This window comes from Phalacrocorax aristotelis, chromosome 8, assembly GCF_949628215.1.
Source record: "Phalacrocorax aristotelis chromosome 8, bGulAri2.1, whole genome shotgun sequence".
Taxonomy (NCBI): domain Eukaryota; kingdom Metazoa; phylum Chordata; class Aves; order Suliformes; family Phalacrocoracidae; genus Phalacrocorax; species Phalacrocorax aristotelis.
Window position 1 is genome coordinate 1,392,871 of NC_134283.1, and position 22,878 is coordinate 1,415,748.

Consider the following 22,878-nt stretch of genomic DNA (forward strand, 5'->3'; position numbering starts at 1 on the left):
TCTTTGGAGGGGAAAAAAACAGTCGTTGGAGATTTACCGATTGGGAGAGATTAGAATGTAAGCAATAGCTAGCTTCATTAGGATGAAGTCAAGACGGGACAGTACAGACAGACCAACGTGCCGATCATTGTGTCACCTCCTTCTCTGTCACAGGCGCTGGGTGACTTCTCTTCCTCTCCCCGAACTATCTCAGCGTTCCCTGCACCAGCAAAGGGCAGTGTACCACTGCACACACAGCCAAGGCTGAGACGTGGGACTAACGAGAGGTGCCGGAGCATTTGGACTCCCCTAATTTTTTATTATCTCTGTCTTGGATACCCTGCAAGTTCTCCTCGATGCTTGGAAGAGCGAGACTGTGCTTTTGTAAGTATACGTGTAAAATGAGAGATGTATTTCGTGGTCTCCATCTCTCCATTGAACACAACCCTCCCACACGCTCTTCGTGCAGTGAGGAGTCTGTGCTCCCCTGCGCTGCTGTAGCTGAGCTTCTGCCGGCACAAGGCGATGCTCTGCTGCCAACACTCACACGGAAGGCAAGAGACAGCATTGCTGTCACACACTTTACGGCTCCTTATCTGACAAAACTTGCTTCCATACCTTCTTTGCTGCCTCATCGCACTTCCTAAGAGGTGACGAGTGTGTCAGGATTATGTAGGGACCCCTCACAGCTCCCCTGCTGCGATTATTAAAAATCCCATTATAATTACAGTGTGAAAGATTGTACAGAATCAGCAGCTGCTGAAGCGAGAGCAGACATTCTCAAAACTGGAAAAGCAAGACAGCACCTGGCAATGTAAATACATCAGCCGGTCACAGAGATCTTCATTACAATTAAGCAATTGTAGAACAGAGGAGAAGGATTGCATAACGCTTAATACCCGCAAACTTAATAACGATCCACATTTAGATCACTAAGGGCTGAATTCTGTAGAAAACCCCATCCACCCCCAAAAAGTGAGTTGCATTGCTTGCGCAGCGCCTATCCCCAGCCTGTTGCAAGGGCAATTGTACTGCTTGGTTACAAGGCTCTGCAGATTGTCTTTGGCACAGGCTCAGCTTTAACTGATGCCATCTAGATTTTTTTCCTCTACTGAGAGGAAGGCAAATCCTGCGTCTGCCATAGTTCACCTTAGCTTTAACTACTAATCAGCTTTAAGCAAAACAGTTGCCACAACCAACATTTTCCCGCTCCGACTGCACTACCTCTACACATCAGTGTTTTCAAGAACTCAGGCTACTGCTTCAGTCACCTTACACCAGCGCAGCACTCTTTAATACCCATTTTTCCCCCCTAGACGTCGGCAGAGGGGGAGGATTGTCCTGGGAACCAGCAAGCGGCTGCCGACTTCTCCTCCCACCCCAAATCCTCTTGTCTGACTGTAATTCCCACTGAGGTGCAGTAGAGACCCTGTGCCTCAAGTACAGGTGACAGGAGCTTGTCAGGGTTGTAAAATATAGCAGATGCTGGCTATTCAAGCCGCACAGGACAGGCGGCCACCCAGGCTGGCAGTCGAGCAGCGCCTTCACACAGGGACAGATTAACTAAGCATTTTGCTCCTGTTGTAAGACAGAACCATGCGCTTGCTTGCTGTACACCTTTATTGAACACAGAAAATACACAACCCAGCATGTCCCACGGGGCAGACGGTCTCTGGGTACAAGAAACAGCATTTCATGGGTACTCCTGCCTCAGAGCAGAGCACTGCCCAACCACCCCCAGCCCGCGTCCCCCCCGCAGCAGCGGCCAAGGCTCCCAGGTCCGACCTCGGTGGCGCAGAGAGCTCCGCATCTCCTTCCCTCGCGATTCCTCCCCTTTATCAGCTCATTCCAGCAAAACCAGGAACACACTCAGACCTCCTACCCATCCTCCACAAACCATCAACCCAATTAAGTTACATTCTGCTTTGTCAGGGAATTTGGGTTCGTGGAGAGGCAGAAGAGACCAGCACAGTCCCGTCAGCGCTCCCGAGGCAGCTAAAATAGGGTTGCATTAACTGTCGAAGCTGCCTCCATGCTTGTGTTTACAGTTCTTCACTCAACTCCTCTTCCAAAGCACCTGAAGGAAGCAAAGCACACACACCCAGCTCTGATTTCACCAAGAGAGCTTTCTCGAAGGGTGAAAGCCGAGACAGCACCTGGACCTGGCAGCAAACATTTGCTGTGCGAGAAGTTCAGCATAAGGACAAAGGTTTGGAATTGTCTTTATTTAATCCTCAAATGAAACAGGCAAACAAGCCTGGTTAATGCCTCCTTTGTTGACTGAGCAGTCTCACACCTGTGGGACCCATCATTCAGCGAGCCAGAAGAAGAAAAGACAAAAGGAATGAGAAGAGGTGGGCTGGCCCCCACCGCCTCGCCGGAGGAAGCCGCGGGCAGGGGAGCTCAGCGCCGGGAGGGCACCAGGCTCACGCCAGCCTGGGCCCGCCACATCCATGTCGTCCTTCAGACCAGCCCCAGCTCCAGTCGGCAGAGCTCTGGGAAGGATCTGCAGGACGACAGACCAGTAAAACTGATACCTGTGCTGGGCAGACTGGCAGACGCTGTCCTAGGCTTGTAAGTAATGGAGAGTGCAAAGACTTCGATGTGGCTTCTGTAAATGCATCTCGAGCACCTCGATCGTTGAGGGGGGCTGGCACGTGCGCAGAAAAGGGGCAGCTGTTTGGCAGAGCCTGCTTGGGTTTCCACACAGCCTCGGACAAGGCTCTGAACAGCTCTCGGAAGCCCTGGCACAAGACTGAAGGTCTCCCCCAGGTAGTTAATCAGTTAAAAGGAAAGAGCAGCAACATCAGAAAGGCTCCGTAACAAATGGGAATTAACGGGCAGTTTTCCCAACGGTAAATAGCGAGAGGACAAGATCTGATGGCAAAAAGGTATCCAGGGCTTCCGAAAGGCAACTGAACACAGAGAGCGCCAGGAAAACCGTATTTAAAAGAAACTGCCATATGCCAAAATCCAGGTAAAAGCCATGCCTGTGGAGAACACGGACGCGCTCCCGCCATCGCACCGGGCGCTGCCCCCAGCCCCGTTCCTCGGGCTAACCTGAGGCTCCGGGAATCAAACCGGGTGACTTCTGTAGCGGGCCCCGCACTTCCCCGGGCTAACCTGACTCAGCAAGACGGTGCTTTGGCCAGCACGTGCCTCCCAGCTTTAAAACGTTCTGTCGATAGAGAATCCACTCTAAACCTCGCTGAACTGTTTTCCTGGTTAACGACTTTGTGATAAATGGGGAAAAAGTACCTCGTTCCGGTTTGAGCTGCTCTAGTGTTGATTAGCGGCCTTTTTTAGGCTGTCCTCTAGATCAAAAAGCCCTTTGATAAAGTTTTTATTCCACATGCGAGCACGTCTCTGATACAATTTTGTAACCTTCCCTTGGATAAGCTAGATTGGGCTCGTCTCTCAGCATAGGTGTTTTTAAAGCTTTTAATCATTTACATGGCATTTCTCTGGCTTTATAAAAGCCAAAGGCATAGGCACAGCATTCATCCACCGGAGCGCCAGCACCAAAGGCAGCCGAGCCTTCCCACTAACGCCGAGAGGAACGCGCCGGACCTTCCCCCCGCGGCGCCGCATTGCGGCACTTCCCAGGTGCGATGCTGCCGCCCGGCCTCCAGCGCTCCGGCCCGTCCCTTCTCCCATGCAGAGCCTTGCGCCGACCTTACCAGCGGCCCAGGCCGCTCCGCGGCAGCGGCTCACCCTCCGCGCGAGGCAGCCGTCACCAAGCTCGCTGCTTCGGGGCACGTCTCCCTCCAGGTTGCTGCCAAGCCTTAAACAAGGATGGATTGACTTTGGGGTGGGTTTGAAACACGTTCTCCGACCGGCTACTGCCCTTCCATTGTTAACTCAAATCTTTCAGTTTTCAATTTGCCCTTGTGGATTTTTGTATCGGTTTTGTTAAATCAGGCACTAGACCTTGCCGTACCAACTCAAATGCCCTGCAGAAGCCAAGCAGCGCATCAGTGCATTTTCAACTCATCTGGAATATAAAAATACCACATTGGACCGATACGATCTGTTTTCCATAAACTTACATTGACTGACCCATTGCTGACTTTAAGGCCTATGTCAGTGCATGACTCTATGGCCTGTCACCTTTATCCTTTAGGGTGCAGCTAAACAGAATTTCCCAGGTCGTTCCCACTGGATTTTCCTCGGCTCAGATTTATACTCTGCTGCTGGACTCCCGTGAGGACAGGATAAACAGAAACTAGACCAGCAAAGCAGCCGGGGCAGAACGAGGGACAAAACGTAGCTTGCACTAGGACATCCAAGAGCCGCTTCAGCCCGCAAGGGGAGCGGAGGGAGCAACGCAGCCCCAGCACTGCTCGCCGTTCCCCAGGACTATGCAGTTCCTTGGCCTTTGTTTTTAAAAGGTAGAGCGTAACTCTACATCCAAGAATTTCTTCCACACGAGCTCCTGGGGAACATAACGGGTTCATTGAAAAGAGATAAACGCCGACCTACAGGAGGTTTTCACAAGCGGGACCCCAGCATATCGCTTCCCTTTCTGCTGCAATTCACAGAGATGATCAGCTTTGCTCTAACATTTGAGCTAGGAACCAGTGTCAGGGCAGCGTTGTACAGCACTGCTGGAGGATGTCGGACACCAGCACACCCATTCCCTTTATTTAGCAGATCCCAAAGCCACAGAACAACGTGCTGGAAGAGCTGGAAAGATTCACGCCTCGGTGCATGAGGCGTACCTTAAATTGTCTCTGCACTGGTGGAGGCCGACTACACAAAAACAAGAGAGAAATATCCTCTCGTGTTCCACGACAAAACCAGCATTATGCACAAAGCCCAAGTGGATCTCTTTTCCCTTTTCATTTAGGGAGAAGAGACTGGATTTACTGGGTTCCCCCCCCATCTGGTGCACATTCACAGTAAAGAAGGATGAGTTTGTTTCCAATACACGTGTCAGATCAAGGCCTCAGGGAGAAAGAAAAATCTGCGTTTTGAGAAGCCACATGTCAGTTCCCGTTTCAGGCATTGCCGCCCGCAGCACGAAAGAACCCAGACAAACCAGGATTCACGGTATAAATCGTTTCACAGAATATACATTTTAAAGGGACAAGTACAAATATTACAAAATTAACAGAACTGCTTTTAAAATACTTATATTTGTTTAACCGTTAAAAACAGACACGTACAGAAAGAGGTAGCAAAGCTAACAATTTCTGGCTGCTCCAATTAGTGTTGCCTGCATGCACTGGGAAAGTTACTGTGGAACCGTATCTCCGGACATCTTTTCTGGAGAGGACTGTAGACAACTTGCAGTTGATTTCTGACAACGCTATGTAAAGGACTGAGGCAAACCCACAGGCTCACTAGCAGCTGTTTCACGTTGTCTGGCTTAACGAAAAGGCATTGAAAGAAAAAAAGGTTGTCTGTGGTTTTACTTCAGAGAGCAAGAGAGAGCGAGAGAGCGAGCGCACGGCACGCACACGAGGGAGACCACACACAAACCTAAGAGAATACCGGGAAGCTGCACTTGCCCTGCCCACCGCAAGAGGAAAGTACAACAGGTCCGTGGGTCCCAGAGGCAGGATAGACAGTTCGGTATTAGCTTGGTCCCATGGAGGTCAACATCACTTGACAGACTCAAAGCTAAAAGCAAGGCGGAAGAAGTTAAGGGAAGCAGAACTCCACGTGTTGCATGCATGCGCTCTCTCACGCCCTCTCCTTCAGGCTTTCTGAGGTCCCAGCAAGGTCAGTTCAAGAGGTTCTCCCATCCAACATGTAATAGCGATACATTAAACCTATGACCAGTGCTCCGAAGATGGGGATTAGCCATGTTGACCAGAAACTGTGGGGAGAAAAAAAAAAAACAAAAAACAAAAAACAAAACACACACAACATACACCAGAAGAAAGTATCAAGTTAAAAATTTGTTCAAGGTGCTCATCACTAATTACATGTCCGTTTTCATCTGGGGAACCCTCAGGACCTGCCTCCCGTCAGCTCCCAGACCAGCTACACAGGCCTTGGCTCGCAAGGCTGGGCAGCTCCGGCAGCCCCCGGGCTCAGTGCTCTGCCCAGCCCCTGCGAGAGGCCCCGACGCCTGCAAGCGCGGCTTGGTGGCTTATAAAATAGCAGCTGAATTGCTGAAGTTTCCAGCCTGGCACATACAGAAACTAATTTGGGTTTCTTTGTTGTTGTGTTGGTTAGGTGTTTTTTTTTTTTTTCCTTAAATAAGTCAGGCTGTAATTTGTGCTATACAAACAGCTGAGTTCACTCAGGGATGGAAATTGCTACAGCTATCCCACAATAAATCTTCCTCTCTCATAAACCAGAGGCCACAGGCTCACCTTCAGCAGCCTCCTTAGCAAAAATGTTCTGCATCAGCCACAAAAAACTAGGGCCCTGTTCTGGCTGGACGCACGCCTGGATTTTCAACTTAAACAGGGCTGGTCATGGTAAAGATCCTCCAAAATAAAAAAAATGCACATCACTGTGTTGCATCACCCCGTGGCCTGCAGCGACCACCCACATAACCACCGCAGTGCGAAGGGACTGCGGCCGTAGCTGCGTAACGGGCACAGCGGGCCAGAGAATTCAGGCTGCAGGACGCCTGTTCCGCCCGGCGCGGAGCAGGGGACGCCGCACCGCCGGCTGCGTCTCCACATCCAGCGAGGGAGGCACACACCCCGGCAACTAACTTGGTGCGCGGCCGTCTGGCAGCTCATTTTGGACTGCCTGCTTGCTGGGGATGTTACTGCACTGTCCTTCCAGGGGTTTCTTCCTGCCCATTAGAGTTAATATGCAGGTCTACAGAGAGTCCTAACCCCTCAATTTCTTGCTCTTATTTTAAGGGGATACTATACCTTGCTTGGCCTGAGGATGTCATACTTGGATCCTGAAGGAGGAAAAGGCAAGTTAGCAGGGAAAAAAAGAAACATTAAACGTGTGCTAATAAGAGTACACGACTGAACATGCAATTACAAATACAGAGGGAAAATAACCCTCCCCTCCCGAATACCCTCTATCACAAGTGCGGATGTTTCTGGGGATGTTTGCCCTCGTCCTCACCTCCACATTCTTTCCATCAGCGTAATCCCTCCCACCCAGTCCTCAACTCCACACTGGAACTCGCACCCCTCTCTCAGAAAGGTCTTGCTCATTACCTCACAAACCAGTCTGTCCGTCTCATACGCTGCGGACAATAACTGGCACTCCGATACGGCTGGCTCTTTCGCTACGACCCCCCCTCCGAACCCCTGCCCATGGCCCCGCAGCTGTCCTGCCGCCTGACCACCGAGGCAAACCACCACAACGGTCTCTTCAACTCTTCCCTCGCCTGCAACCTGTTTCCAAACTTTTATACTTCTCCTTTCATAAAACTCCGAGCATTTAAATACTTTTTCCAGTCAGCCAAAATTCTTATTTAGGCTTCCATCAGCTCTACAGCCTCTTCCTCGACGGCTGTTGCTGCTCTCCAGTTTCAGCAATACCTACCAGCCAGAAGTCACCTCTCCTGCCCATCCTAAACCGAATTATCTCTGTTCCTTGAGAGCCTTAGTGCTTGCTTTTCTGCCATAACACGTTCAGTGGATGCTAAACATTGACACTTGCCTTCGGGGAGCAACCTCTGAGCTGCCTCGCAGAAGTACATATGTATGATTGGGGTTTTTTTTCTTTTCGTGGTCTCCCCCTACTTATTTTTACATTGCTGACTTCTACCTCTCGCTGCTATTTTCACATTATACTTGGGCCTGCTTTTAAAACAGATGTCATACACGGGAGAGACTTTAGCTGTACAGAACTCGCTGGAATTTCTCCTCAGAAGAAAAAAAAAAATATTTGAAAAAATATTACTATATATTTCCATGCACACTTGAGGCATGTGAATCCTGTTTATGAAACAGAGTTGAGCCAAACAATAAATTTTAAGGTGAATATATGCATAATCATGCAGTCCCATGTTATAACTAAGCGCAGGCTTTACCCAGCCTGAGTTGTTCTTTCTACGGCTGACTAGAGCAAACACTCCCAAGGCTTCATCGCTGCTCTCTCTGTTGACAGTTTCCTTCTTGATTCCTGCCACTCTGCAAGTGGCCCTGCTTTGAACAGCATCTAATGAAAGCGTTGTTGAAGGCAGAGCTGCGCCTGGCCCAAGCCTTCACGCCAAGTGAGAAGAGCAGCCAGCTGCAAGGCATGTTTACCTCTCAGATGGGATTCTATTTATTACCATTTCCCTCTCCCCATCCATTCCAAAGGCATTTTTGCAACACTGCGCCCTGTTCTAATCCAGGAGTACCTGAGTTTTAAACAACACCAATGATTACTAGGGCAGTTAACAGAGAATTCTTGTTTTACAGCCAACCCCACAGTGGCTGTGCCTGTCTCCTGGCTTGAATGGAACAACACTAACAGTTCGGTGGTCAGGACATAGCGAGTAATGCAAAAAAAGGGCCTGTGGCTCAAGGTGTGGAAATAACATTGCTGATGTCAGGGGAGAGAAGGCACAAAAAACCACTTCCAATTTCACACTGAGCTGACTGCTGAGCTTCAGAACAAAAACAAAGATGCAATTTGCTTGGAAGATTTATTCATTACTGTAGTTTGTGTAAATATAAAGCCAAAAGCTCCACAGTGAAAAAAAAAAGGGGGGGGGGGGGGCCCAAAAAAAAAAACAAAACATGTGACAACTACTTTGGTAATTTTGTAAACAAAATATTGTTTCCAAAGCCTTAAATTAAAATGGAGAAGTAAAACACTAACAGCTTACCTTAGAACCTTCATTTTTACGATCATGCTGTCAAGGGGGGAAAAAGAAGAAGAAAAAAAGATAAGCAGTGATTTCAAAAGAACCCTGCAGTCTTTATGAGGGAATTGTTCTGTACTGTTCTCATCATCAGGGTACTGGCCTGGACTTAGTTTTCAAAGGAGTTGTTCCTTCAACACCCAAAGGCACCGTCTCTGTAGCAGGCAGGAAGCGGGTGTTTGTGCCATGCCCCGTGATCTCTCACCCTCCTGCGCTCTAACTTACAAGGCAAGGGGAAGTTATAGCACCCCAGTTAAAGAAGCTAATCCAATTGGTTCCCTCCTTAAGTGCCACTGATTTAACTGTAGCGAGAAATCTGTTCTGAATGGTGGAAAGAGAAGTCTAATCTAGTTTTGTTTCCTCAGCAGAGATCCTCTTTCCTCAACAGAAGTCCAGGACAACACAGAGACTGCCTAAAACCCTTAACTACTTGTTCACAAGACACATCTCAGTGTACGTGTTCAGTGGGTTACACAAAGGAACGTCACACTTTTACACAGTCCCATCCTGTGTTTGAAAGAGGCCAGCTGGTCCTTACCGGGTGGATCTCGCCTATGTAGTACTCCTTGAGCATTTCCCTGGCATCTGTGGAATGCCCGACGTCTTCGAAGCTCTCTGTGGCATCTCTACCAGCTTGTTCAAGCAAAACCTCTTCTCCACCCGGGTGCTGAAAGGGAAGACTTCACGTGAGCAAAGGGCTAGAGGCAAAAAAGGCACCCAGAGGGTCAGCAGCTTTCCTTCCAACCTCTTCAATTCATCACAGATGCCTCAAACCAACATCATCAGTAAAACCTTCCAAAGGCTCAACTGTCCAGCTCTCCTTCAGGAATTCACACAGAACGATGTGTGCTGCACAGCCTGGAGAACACCTTACATAATAAAAAACCTTCCAAAGAGGCAAATCCCCAATGTAACAGGGAAGCACAGCTTTGTCCCCCACAGCCAAGCTATCCCTCCTGTGATTCTGTAACGGATTTGGGCAAGAAAATAACACAAAAGAAAGTATATCCCCTGGTAGCTTTTCATGAGCTTCACTGCATCAGGCTCCCTTGCTTGCAGAGGAACCTCTCCTGCATGATTTTCTCAAGAACTTTCCTGAGGAAACTCAACTGCTAGTAAAGCACAAGACACTTAACAGGCACCAGTGGAGCAAAGGGTATTCTACTTCTTCAGATACTACAAAAAAAATAATAGCATTGGGCTGACAGCCTCCCTCCACACATAACTGTGCAATGAGGAATGGAGAAAACAGAGGAGAAATGCATCATGTTTTCTAGTGGCATAAGCAGCTACAACTCTAGTGTAGCCCCAACAATACTGAACCTGATCCAGCGTACAACCACTCGACAACCAGGGGAGCAGTAAAAAAGAAGGCATCATGAAAAATTATAGTTTGACATCACATACTGATTCCAGAAAGTCAGAAGTTACAACAAAAGTACCGAATCCATAGGACACTCCACGATGACACTGGCATTTCTGCTGGTGGCAGACGGTCACGGACAGCTGTCAGATGAACTGACAAAAAACCCTGGTGCAATTCTGTTTTCCTTGGTGGGTTGGGCTCTTCTCCAGCACTGTCAATACCATAATTGCAGGCACAGACCAGCAATGGAAAGCACTAACCACAAAGCCAGCAAAGTACAATCTCTTTACAGTGTGAGTGTGAACAAATAGTTCAGTTTAAACTATCAGCTAATCCAGTGAAACCAATAAAGCGGTCAGGCTTCTGAGCGCACCCACAGGGACTAACCCAGTTTTCTAGAGCATCAGGCAACAAGCGCTAAATGCACTACTTGAGAAGATGAGACTTGTTCGCTGCTGCCTGAAATGCCTCTAACAGCTACAAAGCCTGGAAATAGAGATGTTAGGCTGAATTTCAGATCACAGGACTAACACACCTGTTTCTCTGAAATATCCTTTTCCTTCCCACAGACACAGAACAGTTGTCATGGCCCCTCTTCCTTCAGCTTCTCTGTTTTTTTTGCTGCCAAAAGTCTAAATAGTCCCACTTGGCGCTCACACCTTATACCAAACATACTCAGTATGGACACAAAAACAGTTTGGTTGTTTACTCCGGTGAGTTGCTGTGGCCAATTCTGCAATCCTCATATCGGAGCTCTTTATTCTGAATAAATCCCTTGATTGTCCGGGTATGTAACCAAATCAACATGGAGCTTTCTCAGCAGCCATGAAGGGCAAAGTCTGCAGTCCTAGGACACAGTTTGGTTGGCAGTCAGTTACCAGATTGCCTTAGCTGTAAAACCAAGTGAGGCTCCTCTCTGCTCATCCCCTCCGTGCTTAGCTATGGGTCTTGCTGCCATTTCTCCCACGCTAACCCTTGTGCTCACTTGATCTCACAGGGAGTCACATCAGGGACTACCCTAGCAGAAAACCCACCCTACAAAAAAGGAAGCAGTTATCTGCTGGGGTAGCTGTGAATGAGCTCCCTACAGAGTTGGATGCATGTCTCTGTTCACGCAAGGGAGCTAACGGGAATGCAAGCTGCAGCAAGACCAGCCTTAGATCACTTCTGCGCCCCTTAGATCTCACTCTGGGACTTGGCTGCAGTTGCAGGATGCTGTGTATTGTATATGCACGTTGCCCAGAACAACTGTCCAATTTTCAGCTATTTTATAAACATGCTTGCAGAGATCCACAGAAGTTAGGGGATGAAAAGCTGGCCATTTACTTTAAGCCTCCTAGAAGAGCTCCTTAAGGATGTGTCACCAGGAATCTCATTTCAGATGGAAAAATATCAGAACTGAATTTTAAGAAGACAACCTTGCTTTCCTAATCATCCACCCTAAAAGGGCAGACAAAAACCTGCACTAACAGGGAATGGGCACTGGATATTGGCTCTCAGTGGCATCCACTCTTTAAATACATAAGAGACAAGAAGAATGCTGAAGTATAACCCTCTTAACATCTTTGGGTCTGAAGCCTCTCTACGCACTTGCTGAATCCACAAATAAGAAAAAGAATTATTTATTCATACACATCTTCCCTTCACTGTAATCACCAAGCCAAAAGAAAAAACGCCACAACATTTTGGCATATCGTATTTCTGAAAGGACTCCCTTGTCTAGACAGCCACAACTGCAGCCAGACAATTCCTACCTTGTCATACCCAAGCAAACGTGAAACCAGACTATTTATACAGGAAGTCATTTACCCTGCTACAAAACTTCTCAAAGCTACAGCTCCTGCAGGAAAATATGAAGACTGAAAGTGTTGCAAACTGGAAAAAAAAAAAGTACTTCCAGAGGAAAGGATGGCTGAAAATGTCTGTTTCTGAAAAGAAACAGACAAAAGCAAACAAGAACGAGAGAGGTGGGCCCAAGTGCCAGTCCTCAGAAGGCTTCCTCAACAACAGTGATAGAACTCAAACTTCTTTGTCACTGGAGCCTTCAGCACACACAGTAAATAAAGTACACGTCAACAGCAATGTTAATAGTCTTGAAGCACCAGTTCTGGAAGGATACGACTGACGCCACTGAAGAGAGAAAACAGTTTTACAGGGAGAACCCTATCATTTGGAAGTGAAACCACACCAGCCATCAGCAGTATGAGGCACCTCCAGAGCGCCTGGCCCAGGCGGGGCAGAAGGGAGGCCAGCCTGCTCTCGCCGGTCAGATTTAGCAGGGCAGGAAACGCAAGACTTCCTCATGCTCTGCAATACTCACACCTACAGCAGGTGCGCTCAAAAGCATCATTTCAATGTGATCTTTGAAACAAGCTCTCCAAATTCCAAACTGGGTCCAGAGAAGGACAGCAGAAGCAGGGAGTTTACAACCCCAGATTCACTCCAGGCTGACTTTAAATGTCACTGATGCTCCAAGGTGGCGAGCAAGGAAAGCATGCCCTTGATGTCTGTCCTGGTTTCAGCTGGGATAGAGTTAAATTTCTTCCTGGTAGCTAGTACGGGGCTGTGTTTTGGATTTTTGCTGGAAACAGCGGTGATAATGTGGAGATGTTTTAGTTGTTGCTAAGTAGCGCTTACACGGGTCAAGGACTTTTTCAGCTCCCCGTGCTCTGCCGGGTGCACAAGAAGCTGGGAGGGGACACAGCCGGGACAGCTGACCCAAACTGACCCACGGGACATTCCATACCATATGACATCATGCTCAGTATATAAAGCTGGGGAAGAAGAAGGAAGGGGGGACATTGGGAGTGATGGCGTTTGTCTTCCCAAGTAACCGTTACGTGTGATGGAGCCCTGCTTTCCTGGGGATGGCTGAGCACCTGCCTGCCCGTGGGAAGTGGTGAATGAATTTCTTGGTTTGCTTTGCTTCTGCACGCAGCTTTTGCTTTACCTATTAAACTGTCTTTATCTCAAACCATGAGCTGCCTCACTTTCACTCTTCCGATTCTCTCCCCTGTCCCACCAGGGGGGAGTGAGTGAGCGGCTGTGTGGTGCTTGGTTGCTGACTGGGGCTAAACCACGACAATGACTCACTCCCTAATTAGCAGCTCATATAGTCCATCCTCTGTGCTCAGCCAGCAAGGCTGTATTTATTCATGAGACCTCAGAAGACGCTCTATCTGCATAGCCTTTAGATGAGATATGGAGCGAGCAAAAAGCAGCAGCAAGTCAGAACCGCAGGGGCAAAGGCATCTGAGAGCACAACGCAGAAACTTGCTGCAGAAAGCAAGAGCCTAGAGTCACCTTTCCACAAGCCCTAAGTGCCTGTCTGTCTACATCTACCCTCACAGACCCACTGTAAACTACACATGAGCTCAGAAGCAACACTAAGCTCTATGACTAATTAGATTGCTGGATCATGTAAGACACAAGATCATCAGGTTGAGGAGGGATGCAAAAGCTTTCATTCCTAGCCCCCGGTATTAGAGAAATAAGCCAGGAAAGGGGAGAGCATTGCTGTGCAATGGTAATGTGCCAGTACCATACAAGCCGGAACACAAGGGTGAGCAGCCACCTGGGCAAATGGTGTTCGTCAACCACACGTCCTTCAAAGCTTGTTTTAAGACACGGAACAGGTTTTCCTGAAAACATGTCAGGCAAAGCTGGAGGAAGTCAGCATGAGCAAAACCAGATCTCTGACATTCCTCCTTCTCCCTCACAGGGTTCTGGTTTCAGATAGACCAGACTGCGCAGGAATTAAATGCAGAAAGACAAAGAAGGGTATTCAATACTGATTTCTTACTGCTCCTGCAGTAAGGAGGTAAGAAGCTAAAAAACTTGCTGCCTTATTGGTGTAAGCAACCATCTGATACTTCCCTCCTCTTTACTTTCATCTCAGTGATGATGCTCTTAACTACAGCTCTTCAGAGCACAGACCCTACCTTAGCTCTACGCTTGCCTGGGAAGAGCATAACTTCTGTTAGAACCATATAACTTTGAAGAGAAGCTGCCAGTAGAACATTTCCTTCTTTTGAAACGCAGTTTGAGGAACATTATACTTGAAACCAACTGACCAATTTGGGTTAGAGTTGTCACAACCCAGGTTCATTCCACTTGGAAACCGGTTCAAATAGATTTCTAGTCACACTTATCACAGGTATCAGGAGCAGCAGTGCATGCCAAGAGACAAAGCTGTGGTGGCTGCTGTGGACTCAGATAACAGACATGGGTATACTGAAGAAACACATGTCTCCAAACTCTTCCAGTTGCCTGTAAAAATTGAGATAAAACGTGTCCCTCTATCATAAGGATGCTTGTGAAAGTAAGTCTGTTACAGATTGCACACAAGTTAAAAGCCACAGATTTTAACACCAGTGAGGTGAGGGCCTAAGTGTGAGCAGAGCCAGACCTCAGAGAGCCTTGCTGGGAGGTACACCTGCCTTCCTCCGCTTCCTCACTCATCGGTCACACCTACCCGAGCAGCCAGCCCTTTTTGCTCTAGACATAATCTACACTTGCTTTGCTAGACTACTGCAACCAGGAGGAATAATGTGTTTTCTGGTGGTCCAGTTACTTAGATTTGGGAGAAAATTATGCTATTACCATAAGGCTACCTCAGATTTCAAATAATCAAGCTTCTTTTCAGGCACTCACAGGCTTTCTGAAGCACAAGAGATTGCAGTCACTCAGAAGCACCTACGAAATTTCAGTTGCTGTCTTTACACATCTCCTGCATTTTGCTCACGTTCTTATAATTCAGTAGATTTTGCCATGTGATCAACATCTTAATTGTTGCTCCTCTTAGGCAGTAGATAACAAAGTGAATTGGAAGTTTAAACTGATCTACTCTTCAAACAAAGTATGGATTTTGAGTTGGCTAGCTAATGTCTGACCTGCTGTACCTAGCTTGCAGGAATCATGAGGCAGAACGCGACAATCTTTTAGCAGTGAGGCTTCTTTGAGATTACACAATCACCCGAGGTAACGCTCCAGTGGAATTCAGCAATCCTGTTCAAATAATCTGTGACCAAAGGCTAGAAAAGGCAACAGTTCGACACTGCTTCAGTGACTACCCAGGACCAAGGGGAAATATTACCCAGTGAAACCCCAAGAGCCGCAGTTACGGCAACTCTGAGCTCTAAAGCAGAACAGTATAGCAAACAACTCTAACTTTTAAACAAGAAAAACACTCCTGGTTCTGGTCAGCTACACATTGTTCTCCTGCCACTCCACTGATTACAGTGGGGTAACAGATACAAAGTGTATTTGTGCCAATAAATTAGGCCTTGATCTATGTTTACAAGTTTCACTATGTCTGTGAGGGGTGTACATAGCAGAGTCTTGTGTCAGCCACGCTGGCAGAGGTAGAACAGTAGCCTTATTCTTCTTCCTTTCCCGAGTCCAAGTAGATCTTTTTCATGTCAGAAGAACACAAATGGGATAACGGGCTTGGAAAGGGCAACGTGAAACATCATCTCAAGGTAACAGTCAGGGCACTGCTAAACCTGGCTTGCTGCGGGGGGAGTGAAGTGTTTTTCTGGGATCATTTATAATACCAAGGATGTCCCAGGGAGCACATCCCAGATGCTATCTTACACAGAGCATGCTGAGGTAAAGACTGTGACCACCACGCAGTGCCATGCTCTGAAACACAGCATCATTCACACCAGGGTAAATATCTTCAAAACATTTTTCTATCTCCTAAGTCTGAAAAGTGATAAGCAGCAACCATAACCAGAACACAGAGGCAAGCGTAAGACCAGGCACGTACTTTCTGCAAGTACTGTCCCAACCTCTGGCTGGTTTTGGCTTTTCCTAAACCCACAGCATTTTGTTATTTAGAAACCAGCAGTGAACTGCTCTTCCACGTTTTTGCCCTGTCCTCCCCTGAATCTACTTAACCCTCTTGCATCCGTAACAAACTTTGGAAAGGAGTTCCACTGCTCTGCTCTCTGTTACATGAAGAAATACCATGTGTTTGTTTTGCACCTGGTTCCAGCCAGCCTCTTTGATGTCCCCTGGTTCTTTTCCTAGAATTTTGGATGCAGGCAAACATGAAAGATTTCAGACACTAGCGGAGTAACAAATGATCTTCAAAATACACCCGCCACCCTGCCTGTTTCATTTGCTCAGCAGCAATAGCTGGGCCCACAGCTTTGTACTCCAGTGCACTCTCCCAGGAATTTGACAGATGCCAGATGACAGCTTTGGCCTAGTGCCGGGGAACCCAAACACTGGAGGGGGTGTGTGTGTTGAAGGAGGCAGTCAGCTGCTCAAAAAGTCCTCACGTACCAGCTGGAAAACTCCTGGTCTTCTGAGCTGACCCTGGAATAGGAACCTGAGTACCTTAACTCTGCTCGTATCTCCACCGTTGAGCAGCTTCCTGAGTTAGAGTCACACCCAACACAATTGTCCTCTCCTTCCCACCCCAACGATAAGCTTTATACGGAACAGCCTGCATCCTGCTGTAGATGTACGCAACTAAACGTGCAACTGGTCCCTCACCTCTGCCAGACCTGCAGGCTCTCCTGTAAGACAGGCAGCAGAGCATCAGTTGACAGTTCCTCACGCCACTGCTGCTCTGCAGCACCAAACTGCCACGCTTCCACCAGGTGCCATCCCACTGTCCCACGTACACCAGCACCCTGGGTGCCTAGAGTCTCCCTCACATGTCAGAGACTCAAGACCAGCAGCTGCTCAGCAGGCTGCTCTTCAGATCCTGCACCTGACACAGAGGCACCTGCAAACAGCGCTGGAGTACCAACAGTGGACACTGGTGAGCCAAGGGGCAAGCAGCCAGGATCCACTTATGGTCCTGTGAAAGCAAGATTTTCCACTATGAAAGGTATGAACAGCGCAGAACTGGCTACAGCAAAGGTCAGCTCAAGCCACTGTAGTAAAAGATGCTCCCTAATTTGTTCACGGAAGTACCTTAGAGGCTCTCTTAGGCATTAGGGGGAAGACTCAAAGAACAAGACTCTGAATGAAGCATTATGCCACTGGATCCAATTAAAAAAAAAACAACCTGATTGTGTCCACCTTTATAAACAAATACTAAAAGCTACACAGAAAGCTACTACTTCCAGTAATCGCTCTCTCCTCCTATCTGATAAGCCTCTACACCTCACTAAGGTAACCTTGTCATTATAGGTTATGACTACATAGCAGACATGCTTTAATCACATACGCCTGGAGGAAAATCAGGGTTTAATTTAGACAAGCAAAACCAGCAAGCAGCAACATGTGCATTTTCAGTGAAGTGCTCTTCTTTTAGAGCTGATTCAGCCTAACTTTCGTACATTACCCTGCAGATGCTACAAAGGGTTTGGGGTTATTTTAAGCCGGGATAAAAGCCCTTTGAAATTTTGTGACCATTTCTTCCCATTCTATTTTCAGCTCCAAACATTAACGATGCCACTCTCAACCTTCTCAAAAACAGGAGCCAAAAGCATCGAGTCTAGAAGCAATTTTTGCCCCAACATGAAAGAGAATTGGAGATTACACAGCAGAGACTGCATCGCTTCCAAATCACTGTGCACGGTCACCTCTGGGAAGGTAGTAGCGCAGCCAACGCTCACCTACTGAACCACCATTACTTTCTCCTTTAAGTTCTGGGGTGTTCCTGGAAATGTCAAATTTGAATGACTGACCTAGCCAACGTGGTTTACCCTAGAAGATCAGAAACAAAGCAATGTGGCTTAAGGAGAGCTGCACCTCCCGCATAAAGCATGCCTGAACATTTCCTGAGAAAAGAGAATTTGACTCAAATGAGTAGAAGCACAACACCTGCGCTCAGCCAGCCTTTGCCAAGGCGACCCACCGCCACTCTCCCATTCCTCGCAGGCATCTCCGAGCAGGCGCAAGAGCTGTCATGAGCATATTAAGCTGCACAGGCAGCCAACAGACCATCGGGTCTCCTGGGGACCCTCCTCGGGGCTTGCAGACCCCTCTTTTGGGCAGTGCTGGGCCACTGAGGCCCCGCAGCCTGGGGCTAGAGAGTTGCCCCAGGGACACAGCAGCGCCCCCCCCGGAACCTACTCACCTCCCATTTCCCTTGCAGCCCCACCCCTACCCCTGGATCCCTGCCCCCCCACGGCACCCCTGCCTCACAACCCCCCACACCCAGTACCCCTCCCTGCTACCCTCAGCACCCCGAGTACCCCCCCGATCCCCTCAGCCCCTTTCCATCACCCCCTCAGCCCCCCCGCTCCCCTCACAATCCCCAGACCGTCCCTGTTCCCCATAGCATCCCCCGTACCCTTCCCCACTCCCCTCAGCGCCCCCTCCCCCTCAGCCCCCCCAGTCCCCCTCAGCACTCCCAGACCCTCCCTCGGCCCCCAGGCCCCTCCACACTCCCCTCAGCCCCCCCCGAGCCCTCCCTCGCCCCCCTCCACACTCCCCTCAGCCCCCCCAGGCTCCCTCCACGCTCCCTCAGCATGCCCAGGCCCTCCCAGGCCCTTCTCACTCCCCTCAGCCTCCCCCCAACCCCTCTCTTTCCCCCGCCGCCCCTGAGGGGACGGGCCGGGACCCCGCCCCGCCCGGCCTCACCTCCTCCAGGAAGCGGGTGACATCGTAAACGCGCCCGTGGATAACCAGCCAGGCCTCGCGGCTGGAGTTCCGCTTCCCCACCTCCTCCAGCGTGAAGAAGGGCCCAGCCTCCGCCGCCGCGCAGCCCCCGGCCTCCGTGCGCTCCCCGGGCTCCATACTGGCAGGCCGGCAGCTTCGCGAATGACAGGCTTGGCCCGCGGCAGCCGCCGTAGCGATGGCGGACGCCCCTGCCCGCTCTCTATAGCTTAACGGCGCGCGGTGGAGCCCTGCCGAGTCCGTCAGCCAATGAGGAGCGAGCGGGCCCGGCGGTGGGGCGACTGCTGACGCCGAGCTGCAACCAATGGGAGGGAGTGGCGCCGGCCGTGGGCCAATAGGGAGCGGGCGGAGCGATAGGGCGGGAAAGCGCTGGGCCTCGCCGGGCCTCGCCTCAGGCGGCGCGGCCCTGGTTCCGGCTCCCCCCAGCTCCCCTCGGCGCCCCGACCCGATCCGTCCGGTGGGTGAAGGGAAATACTTCTGCGGAAACCGGGATCACCTGGGAAGCACCTGTGGGTCGGGGGCCATCGCTGCCCATGACAGGCCGCCTCGGGGCTGTTCCCGTAGCAAACACAGCTGGAAGGACGGTGCAGCGCTGCCGAATGTGCGGTGCCAGCCATCACAGTGGATGCGGGCACAGGGAGCCACAGCAGCGGCTGTCTTATCAGGAAAACCTACAGGATCTGCTGGTGAGGATCGTCTGTCAGGGTCCCTTGGCCGAGCTGCAGTGCTCCTCTGGTAGGCCTTCCATTCCAGTGACCGCTGGAACAGCTTTTTTTACCGCTCCTTTTGACTCTTTCTTCCTGTATATAAAATAATGGCCATCTCACAGATCTTTAAACTGAGCCAGTGCTCTAATGTCCTCAGAGTTGTGCATTTGTATCAGTTTCTAAAGGAAAGTGTTCCTCTGCAGGTCTGACATGAGCCACTTGGTAAGTTCCCTCTTCCCTGCCAGCCATGGGGAACAGGTTTAGGGACAGAGAGAAGCTCAGGAACCTGAGTAACTTTGTAAACCTGATGGTTTTCATTCATGAACTCACAGCCATGGCTGTGGAATTTCTTTTCTTATGCTTGCAGTGCAGGTAGAACTCTGGATGGGGGGCTGTTTGTTTTAATGTAACTGCTGAGGTGGCAGAAATGCCCTATGTTGTAAGAAGTGCTAATACTATTACCAACACAGGCTAAAGATTAAAGGCATATGCAAAGAGAATTTGAGCAGGTTAGCATCTGTGCTGTTTGCTTCAGTTGGGATTTTGAAAGGAGCTCAAGTGAAGTAGGTGCCTGCACCTGGCTTGCCGCAGAGCTGGGATCTCTGTGGGAATGGTACAGTCTGGGAGATTGATCAGCTCAAAGATGTTATGGGAACTAACCGGCCATCTGTCCACGTCCACTTCAGTACAGGACAGGTTAGCTCCCTGAAGATCCCTGGTTGCATGTCAAACCAATTTTCTAGGTCACTCTCTGGTAAGAAAGAAGGGTTTCTTCTGTAACTGGAGAGAAAGAAATTGCTCCGGTTTCGAACCACTCAGGACTCTGCCTGCCAACCATAGTCTCTAATACAGTTACTGTTGTATTGTCAGCCTTTGCAAATGGTTGAAATTCTGGGATGAGACCTGCACAGCAGCTGTTCTTCATACGCTGGCCTTGCTCTACCTGGTTTTATACAAGGAAATGGGGAATGAGGTGCAACCAAAGAAGTGGTAAGGAAATAAAGCCACTTCACCAGGTCATGAATAAAGTGTGGGGAGAGAAGGCATTGGAGTCGGATCAGTCTGACTTGTGTAGGATTCAAATTATCCTCCTGCTGTCAGTGTGTTCTCTGTCTTAGGAAGTAAGCCATAATCTGGATACACCACGGCAACAGCTGAGCATCACTGAGCATTCCACCTCCTTCGGTACCTGGTGAGGTGGTGGCTTTTCCTCGTGCAGGCTGTTGCTCCCTGGTACCTTACAAGGCTCGGTTCTCAGAGCTGTAGCAAAGAGGGTTTATCTTCATAAGCGCATTTACTGCCTTGTGCTTCCCAGCGAGCTTGTGGTCTTCCATCAGAATTCGTACTCGTACTTTGCTGGCACAGCTAATGGGTTTCTGCTCCTCCGAAAGCCGGGTAGGCAGTGCAGCACATGGTTGCACACGCTGCCTTTGCTATATTGCTCTGGTGAATTGTAGGCTTTTGTCTGGCCACCTTCTGAATTAAACTCTGCGTTACTTTATGACATTTACTGAGACAGCCATAAAGGTAGAATATTCCTCTGTCTCTTGGTGTTTTCACTTATGCTAGCTTTTTTTCCTTTTTACTAAGGCAGTGCATGCACACTTGAAGTCCTTCTTTAAATATACACTCACTCCCCACTGTCACCCAATGAAGTCTGCAACGACTTCTTCCAAGCCAAGGGTCAGGACCAGCACTGTCTGTACGTGCTTGGGCTGTGCAAAGCAGCTGCCAAAGTCACACTGTTCTTGAAATCCTCGGCCGCTTTTTCCTCTCTAGCTTTGTTACAGGCTGGAGGGCGCAGACCTCAGAGCTCCCTCTCCAGCCGTTTCACAGCAATAAGGATACTTCATCTGTAAATACAGGTTCAGGTACCTCCTCCCTGGGGGCAAGTCCCTTCATTTACTTAAGCAGATATTTGTACATTGTTCAAGTCTCTCCCTGTTGTTCTCAAACTTCTTCACAGTTACCTGATCAATAGCTCAGACTCAACATAGCTTAAATATCAAGCTGCTGCTTCTTCTTTTGACCCTTTCTGTGTATCTTTTTCCAGTCACTGGGGACGTTTCCCTGCTCCTGCATGTAACTCGTGTCTCCTCTCTGACGTGGAGGCATTTCTAGCTCCTTGCACTGATGTAACATACGACCTTGCTGTTCCCTTGCTGTGTAACGGTGCTAAGAGGGAAGCTCCCCCCAGCCAGGCTACATGCTGTAAACTAACACGGGATTTCATCACCTTGAACGCCCATTGCCACAACATCCTTCTGCCGGCCTGATTCGTTTCACACAGAGCTGCCGTACAGATCACTCTACCCTCTCGCTTTGATGAGGCTACCCATCTCTTGGCACGTTTCTGCTGGCCACACCCCTTAGGTGCATCAAAAACGGCATCTCTTTTTCCAGATCCTTCCCTGCCTGTCTCAATTTCAAGGTGAAGTTCTTACCTTTGCCTCAAATGGGGTCTATAACCTACTTGATGCATTTTCAACTAAGTGCCTTTGTGCTTTCTTCTCTGTAGCTCTCAGTCTTGGAGGTTTCTCCATATATTTTGCAGATCTCCTCCTCAACTTTTCCCTTTTCCACGGTGACAACTGTTTAGTGGTTGCCTGTTTTTCTGTAGCTGTCCGCTGCCCTTCTACAACTACTTGGCGCAGTGCCTGTTTTGCACTTGCGTGTAGCGCAGTGGCGTCGTGCTCCGTGACGGGGCCTCCTAGGCGCACTGGCCACACCAACAGTGAGCGTGGTAACAAATGAGTTCCGTATTTATTTATTCATCCACAGATTTCAATCGCTGCTCTCCCTAACCGTTACTAAGCCCAAACAGAAGTCAGAAACCTGACGGTGTCTGTCTAGAGAGCAAGCCCTCTAGGGCAGGCGCCACTGCCTTCTGCTGGGTGCCACATTACGCATGCAGCAGAGCTCTGTGACAGAGGAGAGAAAAGCGTGTGAGGTGACCAGGTGACCCCAGTCGTTTTCCTGTTTTGTTTTCCACCATAACTCATACAGAAGGACAGACATGAGACCACAGCAACGTGCAGGTCTTGTTTGCTGGAATGTTTTGTTTCATCTGTAATCACTTCATCAAAATCCATAAATCAACTAGTTAAGACTAAAGAGCACAAACATGACTGTAATTTGTGCCTTCCTGCCCAGTGTTTCTTTTGGCATGCAAAACACCAAACCTTTTCCTGAAAAAATTGATGATGGCACAGGGCAAGGATTCGGTGAAACTGGACAGCGAGGCCGCTTGCATTCCAGGTCCACTGCCTGCTTCCATAATCCCTGCTTCCTTCTCACTCATTGTAGAAGGTTCAGAGAGTTAAACAATGGTTTGTATTTCTGTATTTACTCTGGAAATCACTCTTTCCCAATGCTGGGTGCTGTTAACACGTAACTGGCCCTGGCAGGCCGTGAAACGGTGTGGGAAGGAAGCCTTGACTGAGATGCCAAGGCTGCGGCAC

General features: G+C 49.2%; 1 protein-coding gene across 1 annotated transcript; it reads right to left on the reverse strand.

Annotated features, from left to right (window-relative positions):
* Positions 1-5,098: 5,098 nt before the first annotated feature.
* On the reverse strand, positions 5,099-19,903 carry CYB5B (cytochrome b5 type B). The gene is made up of 5 exons (XM_075101091.1): positions 18,675-19,903; positions 9,300-9,428; positions 8,726-8,752; positions 6,822-6,853; positions 5,099-5,803 (listed from the first exon to the last, which is right to left on the reverse strand). Exons 1-5 carry the CDS (start codon positions 18,828-18,830, stop codon positions 5,713-5,715), a joined length of 435 nt encoding a protein of 144 aa, XP_074957192.1. The 5' UTR covers positions 18,831-19,903; the 3' UTR covers positions 5,099-5,712.
* Positions 19,904-22,878: the final 2,975 nt, after the last annotated feature.

Excerpts from the sequence above, each read along its gene's own strand:
- CYB5B (XM_075101091.1), bottom strand. The coding sequence starts at position 18,830 with ATGGAGCCCGGGGAGCGCACGGAGGCCGGGGGCTGCGCGGCGGCGGAG. Across the intron at positions 9,429-18,674 it reads TCACCCGCTTCCTGGAGGAG|CACCCGGGTGGAGAAGAGGT; the intron begins GTGAGGCCGGGC and ends CTTCCCTTTCAG. Across the intron at positions 8,753-9,299 it reads ACATAGGCGAGATCCACCCG|CATGATCGTAAAAATGAAGG; the intron begins GTAAGGACCAGC and ends CCCCCTTGACAG.